At 49.9% G+C, this 13332-nt stretch overlaps 6 protein-coding genes across 6 annotated transcripts; 4 read left to right on the top strand and 2 right to left on the bottom strand.

The window, feature by feature from the left end:
• Window positions 1–290: 290 nt before the first annotated feature.
• ASPBRDRAFT_59125 (uncharacterized protein) lies at window positions 291–4451 on the top strand (the record flags this gene model as incomplete). The annotated part of the gene is made up of 6 exons (XM_067628001.1): window positions 291–375; window positions 453–1147; window positions 1212–1497; window positions 2932–2958; window positions 3655–3782; window positions 3831–4451. The coding sequence occupies 6 exons, from the start codon at window positions 291–293 to the stop codon at window positions 4449–4451; spliced, it is 1842 nt and encodes a 613-aa protein (XP_067474371.1).
• Window positions 4452–5510: 1059 nt separating this feature from the next.
• Window positions 5511–6056, bottom strand: ASPBRDRAFT_200295 (uncharacterized protein; the record flags this gene model as incomplete). Its single annotated transcript, XM_067621416.1, has 1 exon — window positions 5511–6056. The coding sequence occupies one exon, from the start codon at window positions 6054–6056 to the stop codon at window positions 5511–5513; it is 546 nt and encodes a 181-aa protein (XP_067474372.1).
• A 706-nt stretch (window positions 6057–6762) lies between these two features.
• On the top strand, window positions 6763–7653 carry ASPBRDRAFT_136536 (uncharacterized protein; the record flags this gene model as incomplete). The annotated part of the gene is made up of 1 exon (XM_067618803.1): window positions 6763–7653. The coding sequence occupies one exon, from the start codon at window positions 6763–6765 to the stop codon at window positions 7651–7653; it is 891 nt and encodes a 296-aa protein (XP_067474373.1).
• A 260-nt stretch (window positions 7654–7913) lies between these two features.
• On the top strand, window positions 7914–9806 carry ASPBRDRAFT_34439 (uncharacterized protein; the record flags this gene model as incomplete). The annotated part of the gene is made up of 3 exons (XM_067623235.1): window positions 7914–8415; window positions 8468–8857; window positions 8905–9806. 3 exons carry the CDS (start codon window positions 7914–7916, stop codon window positions 9804–9806), a joined length of 1794 nt encoding a protein of 597 aa, XP_067474374.1.
• Window positions 9807–10039: 233 nt separating this feature from the next.
• On the top strand, window positions 10040–10306 carry ASPBRDRAFT_349137 (uncharacterized protein). Its single transcript, XM_067623286.1, has one exon. The coding sequence runs from the start codon at window positions 10111–10113 to the stop codon at window positions 10273–10275; it is 165 nt and encodes a 54-aa protein (XP_067474375.1). The 5' UTR covers window positions 10040–10110; the 3' UTR covers window positions 10276–10306.
• Window positions 10307–10799: 493 nt separating this feature from the next.
• Window positions 10800–12881, bottom strand: ASPBRDRAFT_187130 (MFS transporter). Its single transcript, XM_067620087.1, has 2 exons — window positions 12260–12881; window positions 10800–12209 (listed from the first exon to the last, which is right to left on the bottom strand). Exons 1-2 carry the CDS (start codon window positions 12511–12513, stop codon window positions 10874–10876), a joined length of 1590 nt encoding a protein of 529 aa, XP_067474376.1. The 5' UTR covers window positions 12514–12881; the 3' UTR covers window positions 10800–10873.
• Between the last annotated feature and the right edge of the window lie 451 nt (window positions 12882–13332).

The raw sequence follows: 13332 nt of genomic DNA on the forward strand, positions 1-13332 counted from the left end.
TTCATGAAGGGACTTGATCTCTGTGAATATTATGGGAATCTGAGCGCTTATAACCCTCCACCTAGAAAGTGGTCGATACGTTAGTGATTTGATGGCCTATTGTTGATCCACTGCCTCCCCCCAAGGCCAAGTTTCCCTCTTAACCGCCGCCTCCCCGCCAGAGCAACAAACAAACATGGCTGACTCTACTCCGTACTTTAGGATAGTTCTCATCCACTACCGTCCCGGAGAGAGAGTCCTACGTTGAGAATAAAAGGCAGCGACAGAAGTAGTTAGATATTTTCGGCAAGATGGGCGAGAATGAAAATATTCATGTTTCACGAACATCGTGTCTACTATGTAGAGAACCCCCAATTGCCGGAGCATGCATCTTAGGTGAGTCTCGCGGGTCCCACCGTCCAATGCCAACCCGCCAGGCCTCGGCCGCTGTTAACCACGAACCGAACAAACAGATCTCACCTACAGCCGGTTGGTGGTACCACAGTGCCACTCCCCATGCGGGAGGTGCAACTACTCCCCATATCCGATGGTTTGGTTTCATCAGACCTGCTATCGCATTTTGGAGGCCACCTACGAACCATCCGAGAAGCCATCAGCGGAAGATCTTGAGAAATTTGCGGCGGCAACGAGGCCTGTTTACCGGCCGCTCGACCCGGAGCATAACGATGTTGTGCCTACCTTAGAAGGACTTCTCAGCAAGTATAGTGCACGCATCGTCCAGAATTGTTTCAGTCAGAAATTACTTGCGCGATTGCCACTGGAGATTCTACTCATGATTTCGGAGCTCATTGCACCGTGCTGGTTCCTGACAGTATTCGGAGAGAGCCGTCGGCTCATTGAGCACCTGAGATGGGACAGTAGGATTCAAGACCCTGAGATCGACCTTTCCCGAGGCATCTGGATGTCGAGACTCACATACAGGGGCAATTCCTACGTGGCCCGCCTGAGCCATAGTCCGCTGAAATCTACAGCATACTCGTGCGTATCTTATATGAAGCTGCCAAGAGGATTTCACAAGCTTGTCCTGTCAACAGATAATATCGGCCTGCGTGGAGTTCAATTTCTAGGCAATGGGTCTACCCCGACACGAAATGGGTCGCCATGGTACGAGATTCTCGACATGCAGGACTCGCAACTGAAGATTCGGGTGAGCTTCGATGTATGCTTAAGATCCAGGGCTGTAGTTGGGGCTAGGGCTGACGTCCTCTTAGGGCCTCTTTGTGAGAGATGTTCGACCTACCGGAAATGATTCCGGAAATGGTACATCATCGGCGTCGATAAAATGGACCTCCCCGTCTTCGCCCGACTTCCATGCACGGAACTTTGTCTCCCATCGTCAAGAACATCGGCTACACTACATGGCGCTCGATCCTCCCGTCCAAGGTCTTCTTGTTTGTTCTGCCGCCGGTCAGACTGTCGGTATCCACGCTTTTTCGGGTACCAACCAAGCCTTCAAAAAATTCGTTGATTCGGCGGATCGACGTGTAAAGAAAATTCGTAAACTGTGGATGTACTTCCCTCTCAATGATAATGAAGAAATCCGGGGTGCTTGGATTCGAAAGCTGAAGCTGCCCCAAGGACCAGCAGCCAATCATACCTTGCTGGTATGTCCATCATCCCTCCTTGTTTTTGCTCCGATGACTTACCGGTTAGCTCCGAACCTCCCTAGGAAGAACCATGACCTTTGGGCCCCAAATTCCCCTTCGCATCGTGGGGGTATTCGAATATTGCGCGTTGACCAAGGACACGGATGGTCCTATTTGTCGTGTTTCTTTTTCCGTTCTAGAGATTGTTGTCATTGAATCAGTCGTCGAGTTAGAAGAGATGCCTTGTTGAAGCTGTTGGCATAGGCAGCAGTGGAGCTAGATGTTGTTAAATACCGAATATTGTCCATATGTTCCCCTGGCAAATACGTAGATGTTGCGATGTCCTTGAGTGAAGAATTTCTATCAATAACTTCCGAGGCTGCTTGGCAGTATAAGTGGAGATAGCCTAAATGCCCCTATTCGGAAAGAATGTATGAGAGTACATGACATGCAGATCAGAGCGAGGCTCAGAGTGAGGCTCAGAGCAACATTGCAGGTCACTCATTTGTAAACATACCGGCTAGAAGACATGACTACGCAAGTCTCCAATATGCCTCCCATTCGGCAGTGACGAATGCCATGACATCTGGGCATTTGATACTATATTCTAACGCCTTGGGCACCGACTATAGTGAATACCTATGAAGAGACCGAGATCATCTCCTCCAGAAGGGGTAGATTCCGAAAAGCTCTTCGTTTAGATCAATCTCTCGATTGAGTTACTGGGAGCTGCCAGCCCCGGTAGTATTATCGTTCACCTGCTGGTATGTTATATAAATAGGTAATACTAGTCAGCCAAATCTTAACTATCAAGGACGACTACTAGACATTTGATATCGCATGCCCCTTGCCAACGTCAAGATGTCTGACACAAGCACGCCCACGTCGAAAAAAATTCATGTCTCACGGATGTATTGCGCTCTATGTGTGGATCACCCAACTCCCCGTGAACGCATCTTCAGTAAGTCTTTGGCCTCACGAACTCTGGGTCAGTATCATCTAACCGGATAGCAGACCTTCACGATAAGGAACTCTCTCTAGAGACTGTATCAGACTGTGATATAGAGTGTGGATGTTGCAAGACTCATCCATCCCCATTGCTATGGATCCATACAAGGTGTTATCAGCTTTTAATGGCCAGCTACGAGCCGTCTGAGAAGCCTTCCATGAAAGATATCAAAGACTACTCACTGGCCACAGACCCACTTTGGCTAATGATGTATCCAGAATGTGGGAACCCTGGAACGATCCTGGAGGGTCTGTCGTCCCCGTATGCCGCAAGGCTAATTCCAGAGTCCTTCAGGCAAATTTTCTTTGGTAAATTACCCCCTGAGGTACAACGCAGGATTGCGGGATTCGTTGGTCCATGTTGGTATTTAGCGGTTCTGGGCGAGGCCCGCCGGCTCATTGAATATATCCGACAGAACAAGAAAGCGCCTCAGGAGAAGAAGCTCGAAGTCACCAATAACTTGTGGATGTCGCGGATCCTTTGCCAGGATCATTCTTACGTGTCACGGCTCAGCGATAGACCTCTCGAGGCAACTGAAGGGACTGATGTGGTTCAGATACAGATCCCTCAACGAATCCGCAAAGTGATCATTTCCAAGGACCACATTGGTGTGCGTGGGATTCAGTTTCTCGACGATGAAACTCCAGCACAAGATCAGTCACCATGGTATGAGATATATGACGTGGAGCATTCCTATCCAACACTGTTGATTGCATATGATGTAAGGCAACCTAAACCTCATTATTTTGGAAAGCAGCTGACGACCCAGTTAGTGTCCCCTGATAAAGTGGATTGATTTTGAACGCGAGAAAGGATCTCGTGCAAACACGTTGACGTGGACCTCCCCAGTTGCACCCGCTCTCCATCAACTGAACAATGCCTCTCTTCCCCAGATGCATCTGAATGGACTGCACTATATGAAACTTGGTCCCCCAGTGAAAGGTCTTCTTGTTGTCTTTAGTGGTGTCAGGCGCATACTTGGGATCCACAATTTCTCGGGCCGCAACAAAGCATTTTGGGAATTCATGGATTCGGTGCGACACTTTATCAACTGGCCAGTTAAGGAGTCATGTCCGTATTGGTTTTATTTTCCACTAAATGATCAGGAAGATATCCAAGGGGCTTGGATTCGGAATTGGAGGCAGCCCCAAGGAGAGGCCAAGGAAATATTCACCGATGCCTTGATGGTAAGTGCCACTCCATCCCAGGTTCCATTTCAGTGACTAACCGACTAGCTGCGAACCTCTCTAGGAAGAAGCGTCACTTTCGGTCCGGTATATCCGGACCGTTATACCGATGACTGTGATTACATCCCTTTGGTTCGGAACACTGATGGTCCTATTTCCGGGATATTTCACGATGGTTTCGATCCGGTGAAGGACTGTATCCAGGTGTGTGGAGCCACCTGTGACAGCCCGCGCGATGACAAAGCCCCAGTCCTGCTCCCATGGCGTAACGCTATACGGCCTCCAGGAGTCAATCCTGACGACGACCGCTATCCATGGTTCAAGACCAACGCCACACTAAGGGGTCTGACGAAGGTACAAGTGTGCAGGGACCGGACGCAGCCGCATCATCCTTGTCTGGGCATGTTGATGTTCTATGCCGACGGTCACGTTGAGTCTAGTGGACAGATCCGCTGGGACTACGGACTGGATGAAGAGATATGCGGTCCTATCATGGTTGTCAAGGGAGTGGTTAATGGAAAGTTGTTCGTAAAAGATATCCAAAGTGCGAAGGACGAGGTAGAGTCGACAGTGCGATCCCCCGGGCGGCATATTCTGCCCGCTGAGGGACTATTCGTATGGTGGTTTAGCGAGTTGGGCGATAGGCTTACCGTTTGCTATCAGCCATAGGTAGCGAAACCCATTGCTTTTCAACCCGTTTCGAAACTCACGATTACGTGTATTCCGAGTATCGAGGATGGGTACCACCAATGGTGCACAGAGAGAGAGTGAGTGAGAGTGAGAGCACCACCTCAAATAGAACAAGTACAAGAAAGGAAATAGAGATGTTGGCTTTGCCAGAAAGCGACGGAGATTATATTAGGTTCATATTATAGTGCGCATGTGTCGCCCTAGATAGCTGAGTGACGCACTCCGTCCTTTGATAATCGTGCTGGCTATACACATAGGAACCATACTTTATATTATGTCCCATCTTTATATAGAGAGGTGTAAGAGCTGTGTTTCCACTAATATATTCCGATTCTTGAGGGTTTAATTACTGAGGTAGAAGTGCAGACCAGTCCTATAGGAAAAATACCCAAAATCTGCAAGAACCTCCTTTAATGTACTCAATATAGAGAACTCTAACGAAAGGTATCTGAATGTAATTTTGCTGTAGTATACTCCTAGCTCCCAGATTCAATGCCTATGTTCTATATGCCCCCAATCCTCTGCTGTGGTCTATTGTGATGGTTGCGGGATTCACCCACTCATTCCTTGTTATAGAAATGGACCAGACCCCCCTCTGTTCGGAATCTCTTCGGAAGCACCAGGTGATTACCACTACACCACCCGGCCACAGACTAAGATGATGATGAGACCTGAACATCTAATATATCTGGTGACAGTCAGATCAGCTTTAGAGAAGCCTTGGCGTGCAATTGACAGATACATGATTAGACACCTTTGCTGTTGCAGATTGTTTTGGACCGCTCCCTTCAAAGCATACGCAGAAATGCCTTCCGGTTATAGATTGGTTGGAAACATTGAAGAGGTATTGGAAGCACAGAGGGTCATCAAATGCATCGTTCGTAATTAGAAGATCTCGGCTACGGGGCAGAAAGAATGTCTCGAGATACGTGCCAGGAGGAAGGAACGTGGAGCCAGAAGGAGAATGAAGAAGTGGCCTCAGATCAAGTAACCACCACCATTCACACAACATGTCCTCTGCTATATTATAATTACGCTTCACCCACAAACATAAGTTCTCCATCTGTTCTTCATCGACTCAACGGCATCTCTGATCTGTGAAGCCTCCGGTGAGTGGAGATCAACGTAACTATCAGCAACCCACCAGTCCAGAGAACCAAAGAGTGGCACCAGATATGTATCCACCCTCGAGAGGGACCACACCCTACACTTAGTACCAAATGACGTGAACGCGTACACCCTTGACAAGCCAGGGTGGTCCAGAGGATAATTCATACAGGCTGCGAATGCATGTTTGGTAAGTCGGTCCAGATCCTGGCGCATTGGATCCATCGCGGCTGGTTCATGGATGCCAAAGGCCATGGTTTCGATATCGCCCCTATTGAACTGTTCGATGGTGATAACGACCCGTTGGCTGAGACTGTACAGTGGCGTGGGTTGCCGGAAGACAGCCCACTTCTTTCCAGAGAAAAGGTGTTTGCCGAACAAGTGATTCCACAGTCTGGAGACAGCCCTTTCGTTGCCTGGTACCTGGGCGTCCTGCCAAAGCCTCATGAGGATGGCATCATCGGCAATGAGCGACATTGTCTGTGAATAGTTAGTTGGACGTACGCTGATATGGGGATGGGTACACCAACTTGAAGAAGTGAGGCTGGGTTTTGTTTTCGGGGCGTGGAATAAATCCTGGGATATGGATTCAACAAGCAAATGTGAGCTGTCGAATGGATTTATACGGTTGGCGAGGTAACTCAGAGGCAATTATCACAGTAGCTGTGTCTTGGAGCCTGGTACTGACCCGACGAGGCTCTAGCCTATCAATGGAGAAATCCTGTTGGGTCGGTAGAGTTGAAATTTCTTTGTGCTTCAGGCGCTGCTTGCAGATGGCGCTGACTACTACTAGATCCTTGTATGGCTTTCCCCATAGGCCTATGCATAACAAATTCCCGACGTTAGAAACCATGGCATACAGAAAAAGTGGGAATTGTCAGTGGCGTCATGCGCATGACCAACGCCAGAACTCTGTCTCTATCTTTCGAATTATAGCATACACTCAGTCCGCGGCAGACCGAAGTTAGAGGTGTGCATCCTCAGCCTTTCCCGCAAGCCCATTGACCAACGGCAGCATCCTATCCTTTTCTTGTGGCTGGACATGGAGTAGACAGAAACCCAGTGCACATCTTTCTGACTGCACTTTTATAAATACACCTCTATTCGTCAAGAAATCATACATCCCATCTGTACTCGCCCTACTATCACCCTCTGCATATAACACTCTCGCGATTCATGCAAGATGACGCCCTCAAATGCCTGCATAGTCTGTGGCTGGGAGCCAGAAAGCCCAAATGCCTGCGGCTGCATAAGCCAGGTCAAAGTGTTCCATCAGACCGGCGACATATTTCTGTGGTCATTGGGCAGCGAAGTGGTCCTCAAGGACCGAGGGAAGGGCCCTCCAACCGATGAGGCGTCCATTATCCAATTTGTTCAGGAGCAGACATCCATCCCAGTCCCGAAGGTCCTGAAGAACTGGAAAGAAGATGACCATAAGCTGATCATGATGGATGTCACTGGCCAGCCACTCAACACTATTTGGCCGAGCCTCTCCTTCGAGCAGAGACAAAGCATTGCCAAACAGACCGTTGAGTATCTGCTCGAACTTCGCCAATTCCAGTCCGATCGCATGCAATCCCTCGACGGCGGACCGGTGTTCGACAACTCTTTCTTTGTATACTGGGATGACCGTTGTCCCCGCGGCCCATTCGCCTCGGATGACGAACTCTGGGCCGAGATGGAGCGGAGATTGCCTGAATGTGTGTCAGAGGCCGTGCGGAACCAGCTCCGAAGTCTCATGCCACCGTCGACGCCGTATACCTTGACCCATGGGGATCTGAGCTCCAACAATATCATGGTCAAGGATGGCCGCGTTACAGGGATCATTGATTGGGAGACGGCCGCGTACATGCCCGTATGGTGGGAGGCTGTTTCGGGGTCAATTGCGATGCACGGTCTTGAAGATGAAGAGTGGAGGGACATTTTACAAGATGAATTCGCCCAAGGATATGAATCTGATCAAGGTCCTGCATTTAATTTCTGGACCGCCTATCTCAACCTCTGTGTCGATCCGCTCGAGGTACAAAATCTCGACAACTGGGACTATCGTGAGGATTATATGGATGATAATTGAATTTACTCCCTGAGTGATGGATTAGGTATTTTTAGAGAAGGGGTGAAGTTTCTATATTTCAATGCTAGGAGATCTCAAAACAGTAAACTCTTTTTTCGTAAACATCCCATGCCGAAACGCACCTGTAATTAGCCAACGTGAAAAAGGCAAGTTCATCAGCTGCACAACCAGCTCAATCAATAGAACATATCAGACGCGCTAGTCCGAATGTAGTATAGTGTTTATTAGGGATGATGCCTTTGTTCATCTTGTCACATCCCATGTTTATCTTCCTCTTTGTAGAAAGAGAAGCTCGCCTAATCCGTAGACAAGCATCAATCGGAGAGTACCATGTTTTCCAAGTTGAGGGGGATCACAAGGATACGATACGCAGCCAACAGCCCAGCTATCCATTCTTTGTCGCGGTAATTGCCCGCCAGATAACAAAGGAGATTAACAAAGCGATCGCTAATGTTTCATCAGGAAGGCCAATTAACCGAGACGAACTGTTCGCATATACCAACGGCCATTTCCTGGCTGATGAACAGCATCAGCTGGCTCGACGTTACGTGAGATTCGATCTCGATGCTCTCTGCAGTGTGGCTGCGGCTGTCGGTGATGTTCTATATCCTGTAGCAAGCGTGGAGAAAATGGAAGGTGGCTTTAGCAAGGCTCTTCTGATGAAGAAGGAGAATGAGTCAGAAGTCGTTGCCAAGATTCCTTGTCGGATTGCTGGACCTGCAGGGCTCACAACAGCAGCCGAAGTCGGCGTGCTAGAATACTGTTAGTCCATCTTTGCTCCTTGTTGTATGCGATAGCTGATGGGACTGCATAGTACGCAGGAACACTACGATTCCAGTTCCTCGTGTGCTCTCATGGTCTTCAGACAGTGCCAATCCTATAGGCGCTGAGTATATAATAATGGAGAAAGCCGCCGGCATTCCCTTGTATCGTAGATGGGGGGATATGGCAGAATTTGAGAAATTACAACTGATTCAGAACTTGACGAAGCTCGAGGCGCAGTTATCAGCCATCCGGTTTCCTGCCTACGGTGGTTTATATTTGCGCGACCATTTACAGGACTCAAAATATCAATGTATACGGCTCGATGATATTTCTGATCTATCGCAATCATTCTGCGTCGGCCCTTCTCCTGACCGGTCATTTGATGATCAGTCTTCCGAGCAACCTACCCCGTCAGACAAACATAGTCATCGAGGCCCTTGTATGTATCCTACATCCGCAAACTCACCTAAACTTACCATTTCGCAGGGACCACATTATCAAGACTTGGTATAGCTATTGCAAAGCGTGAGCTTTCTCGACTTGCGGAAAAGCCACCTAACAAACCATGCATGTTCTATCATGGCAGTGTCGAAGAACATGCCCAGCTTCTTGACTTCACAATAAACCTCATGCCCATGCTAGACTCACATCCAGCATTGATCCAAGCCGGGAAAGCCACCCTGTGGCACACCGACCTCCATACGGGGAACATCTACGTGGCGCCCGAAGACAGCACTAGAGTCGTCTCAATTATTGATTTCCAGTCTCTCGCCGTAATGCCCGCTTTCCTCCAATCTCGGTGGCCCGAATTCCTCAAGCCCCCAGACAACTACACGCAAGGATTTGTGCAACCCCAGCTTCCCGGTGGGTATGACAATATGGACGATGAAAGCAAGTTACTAGCCCGACGCGAGTGGTTGCAGGCCAAACTGGCAAAAGGATATGAAGTTTCCACCTACCTCGAGAACCGACCCGCACATATTGCGAGAAACGTGCCACGAGTATTCCGTGAATTATTCAATCGCTGTGGGGAGGTATCTGAGGTGGGCGTTATTCCCCTCCGCGCATGTCTGATAGAGATCTTTCAAAACTGGTCCGATTTAGGCTTCACGGGGACATGTCCGTTTTCCTTCACGGAAGAAGATATCCAGACGCACGAGCGACAATTTGCTGAATACCAAGCCTGGCATGATGTTCACCGTCTCGCGCAGGAGTGTCTCGACACGGATGCAGAAGGCTGGATATCCCCCGAGCTGAACATCGAGGAAAAGCGACGCCAAAACCGGGAGTTACTGGCGATGTTCATCGAGCGCATGGCGGGAGAGAAGTCACCGGAGGAAGCGAGGAAGATGTGGCCGTTTCCTGATGACGATAAATACGAGACTTGAAGTGTAAATACCTCAACTGGATACATCGGGGATCATAACACAGATTCCACTCGAGATACGCGTCTCGCGTCTCTAAGAAGCATGATAATCCCAATCAGGCTTAGCCCCTCCTTACTCATCAGCATGACATAATTTCCACCTATTACACACTAACCCGAACCGGAAACTATATTACATAATGGATATGTTTCCCCGTCCCGAGTGAAATTTCATGTTTTACATGAAAAGTGAAATCCATGTTTTACAGGCAACATTTCATGGCAATTTCTGCCAATATAATGTACAAATATGCTGATATTTTTACATGTTTACATACTTCATCATACTCTCATCTAATCTATCAAATTTCAGGTTTAGAATCTGCCAGAATTCTAAAGTTTTCGTGATTGTAATGACATTCCTGCATGAAATTTCAGTGGTGAATTTCATCCTCCCTACCCCGAATCCCCAACCATTTCCCCCGGACTAACTAGTAACTACTCCATAGAAGTAGCCGTCCCCACAGTCCGACGTCACAGCCCACTATGATGGGTCTTGACTTGGCATGGCAGAACCCGGCATTATATCCAGGAAGAATTCCATTTCTGTGACGTTAGCTAATAGCGTAGGCATGTTCCGATCCGAGGCTATTTTGTCCTTAGTAACTAGCCAATCGGTAGTTCGCTGGTTACACTTATTAGTACACTGTGGTCGTCTCAAGTGATGGGATTGCCGGAGTTGTCGGATATAAATTATTGACATGATGTAGGCACTAGGCAGACACATAATGGCACTGCGAGATGTGTGGAGTGGTAAGTAATTAATGTTGTGGGTGGTTTGAAACAATTACTCAGGTAGTACTAGTATTAGTGGAGTCAGAGTTGAATATATATTTGTGACATTTGTGGACTGAGGAAGGGATAGCAGGGATGTGGACTACAATTACGCCCCGTCCCATTGCAATTAGTCTCGAACCATGATCACTACAAGGAAGATAGACTGGAGAATCTTAGTGAGAAACAAACGTCTAATTGCTTATCATAACGTCATACGCATGCATCTATATACAAACAGAAGAAGGGGACCACCTAGTGCGGACTATCCTCATCCGAGTCAAAGTGCTCGCGCGCCCACGGACTGCGCAACCGGATTGCACGACCCTTGTAGAAGAAGATGAACGGAATCGGCACGAGCAAGATGGCAATGAATCCCAGCAGACTGGACGCCCACTCGTAGTCGAGCTTCTCGTACATCTGCGTGGCGAACAGCGGGAAGCCGGCACCGACGAGGTTCCGGACGAGAATCACACCAGCCAACGCGGAGGCAGAGTAGGTCTGGTAGCTGTCCACAACATAGTTGAGGATACTGAGGATGACGATGTAGAGACCCGCGCCGAAGAAAGACGACGCAATGATGGGGACGATCCAGTGCACGGAGCGGTAGCTGGTCCAGCCGAACCAAAACAAACTGATAGGGATGAGCAGTGAGCCGACGCGGGCCATCCACATGCGCGCTTCGGGCACACTGCGGCCGCTGTTCTCAGCTACGCGGCGCAGGTAGTACCGTTCCTGCAGTGGGGACAGGGCGCAGGCGATGATGGGTCCGATGGCCATACCCAGGAAGCAGAGTCCCTGTTGACCGACGTTGAAGCCGTGGCCGTTGGGTCCGCCAAACACGAGAGGGAAAGCTTCGTTGAAGAGGTAGACCAAGCCATAGAGGAAGCCGTTGTAGATGGCTGAGAAGGTGGTAATGGGCTCGGTGAACAGGAAGCGGAAGGGACGGGTGAGGGTGATCGCGAACAGCTGGTGCAGGCCCTTGCGGTCTTCGGCATGGAGGTCGGTGGTGGTCTCTGCGGAGCGCAATCCCTCGCGTTGCATCTGCTTGCGCACGCGGGCGACCTTGCGCTGCAGGAGGATACTGTGGCGGGTTTCCGGGACAGTGAGGACCAGCAGGATCCAGGTGCCACCGGTGATGGCCATCATGATCCAGAAGATCCAGTGCCAGTTCAGGTTCAGGCCGATGTAGCCGCTGATCACCAGGGCCATGGGCGGACCGAAAGTGCTACTGAGACCGTAAAAGGCCATGGGGCCACCACTGTGATTACGTTCCCAGAGATCGCTGATGGTACCGCCCGTGTTGGTCAAGGGGGCACCACCGGCGAAACCGGCGATGAACCGGCAGACAATGATGGTGCCAATGTTGGGGGCCAGTGCCAGAGGCATCTGGAAGAGGGACATGATGAACCACGAGACGATGTAGACGGGTTGGCGACCGAAGTACTCGGACAGTGGGGCCAGCAAGACAGGTCCGATCGCATATCCCAGCACATACATGGACAGACATAGCGTGGTGACTTCGTTGGACACGTGGAAATGTTCCGCGATGCCGGTGGCCCCGGACGAGAAGGAACCACAAGACCAGGTGCTGAACCGAACATTAGTAGGGTTGACACAGACATTGGGCAGTAGACCTACGTGATGACGTTCAAGAAACTGGCAAACAAGGTGATGTACCACTTGCGCCAGTACCCCCAGCAGCGAGGGTTGTCCCGATCTTGCGGGCCAAAGGTGATACGCAAGGGGAGAGCTACATCAGGCTGGTTCCTGGCGCGAGCCAGAGCTTCCTCCTCAGTGACGACCAGTGGAAGAGTCTCCCGGTGTACATCCGCGTACTCCTGCTTCTGGTCGGCAGTGGCGAACACGTCGCCGATGTGGGATTCCTCGGTCATGGTCGCGACGCCAGGCACGGGCAGAATTCAAGTCAACAGACAACAGAACAAGAAAATTCAATCAGATCATCAGGGGACGAAAGACTTTTAATACGGAAAAGAAATATCTGCGGCGCGAGGGGCAAAAGTGCATCAGCAGCCCGCCGCGTGACGTTCCCCAATTGCAGACTGGCCATGACCAAAACTCCACTGGCCGGTGAGAGTGCAGATGGTCTGCCAATGAGATGGATGGCACATAAGCTTCGACTCCAGATTTTCTCCAGTCGCAGCCGTGTCCTCCATATACATTCTTCGGGGCAAGACCGAGCTGATTACAGTGTCATCCGGTGTCGGGAGGCAAGCTTTGAGTACCAAGGTATTAAGCCTCGGTCAAGCTTTAGGGCGCCGTCGCATCCGACGGATGAGGGCCGATTTTAGGCGGGAACTTGGCCTCCTTACCTCTAAAGACGGTTAGTCTCGCTGCACTGGCTGCACTGGCTGCACTCCAGGGGATCGTCTCTCCTCATTCCTCCATCCTCCTTTCTCCCCGTGGAGTTGCCCTAGTTTCTCTGACTCACCGAATTCGCACGGTCGTGGGCCGCTCCAAATTTCCCCAGGCAGGATTGCCGAACTCCCCAGTCGGCTGTTCCATTTGCCGTGATGCTTACAAAACTGTTTCCTTCCTTTTCCTTGTTCGGCCGAGATGCATTCGGTGAGCTCATTCTGGCCTAACAACAACCAGAGTTCAGCCACACCGCGTTGGTTTTTGTTAGCGAGATAGATAAGCTGATGATTTATCTATTCCGTGGTAAGCACCTTATATTCCCGTCGTGTACCGCA

Source organism: Aspergillus brasiliensis, assembly GCF_001889945.1.
Source record: "Aspergillus brasiliensis CBS 101740 unplaced genomic scaffold ASPBRscaffold_17, whole genome shotgun sequence".
Classification (NCBI taxonomy): Eukaryota; Fungi; Ascomycota; class Eurotiomycetes; order Eurotiales; family Aspergillaceae; genus Aspergillus; species Aspergillus brasiliensis.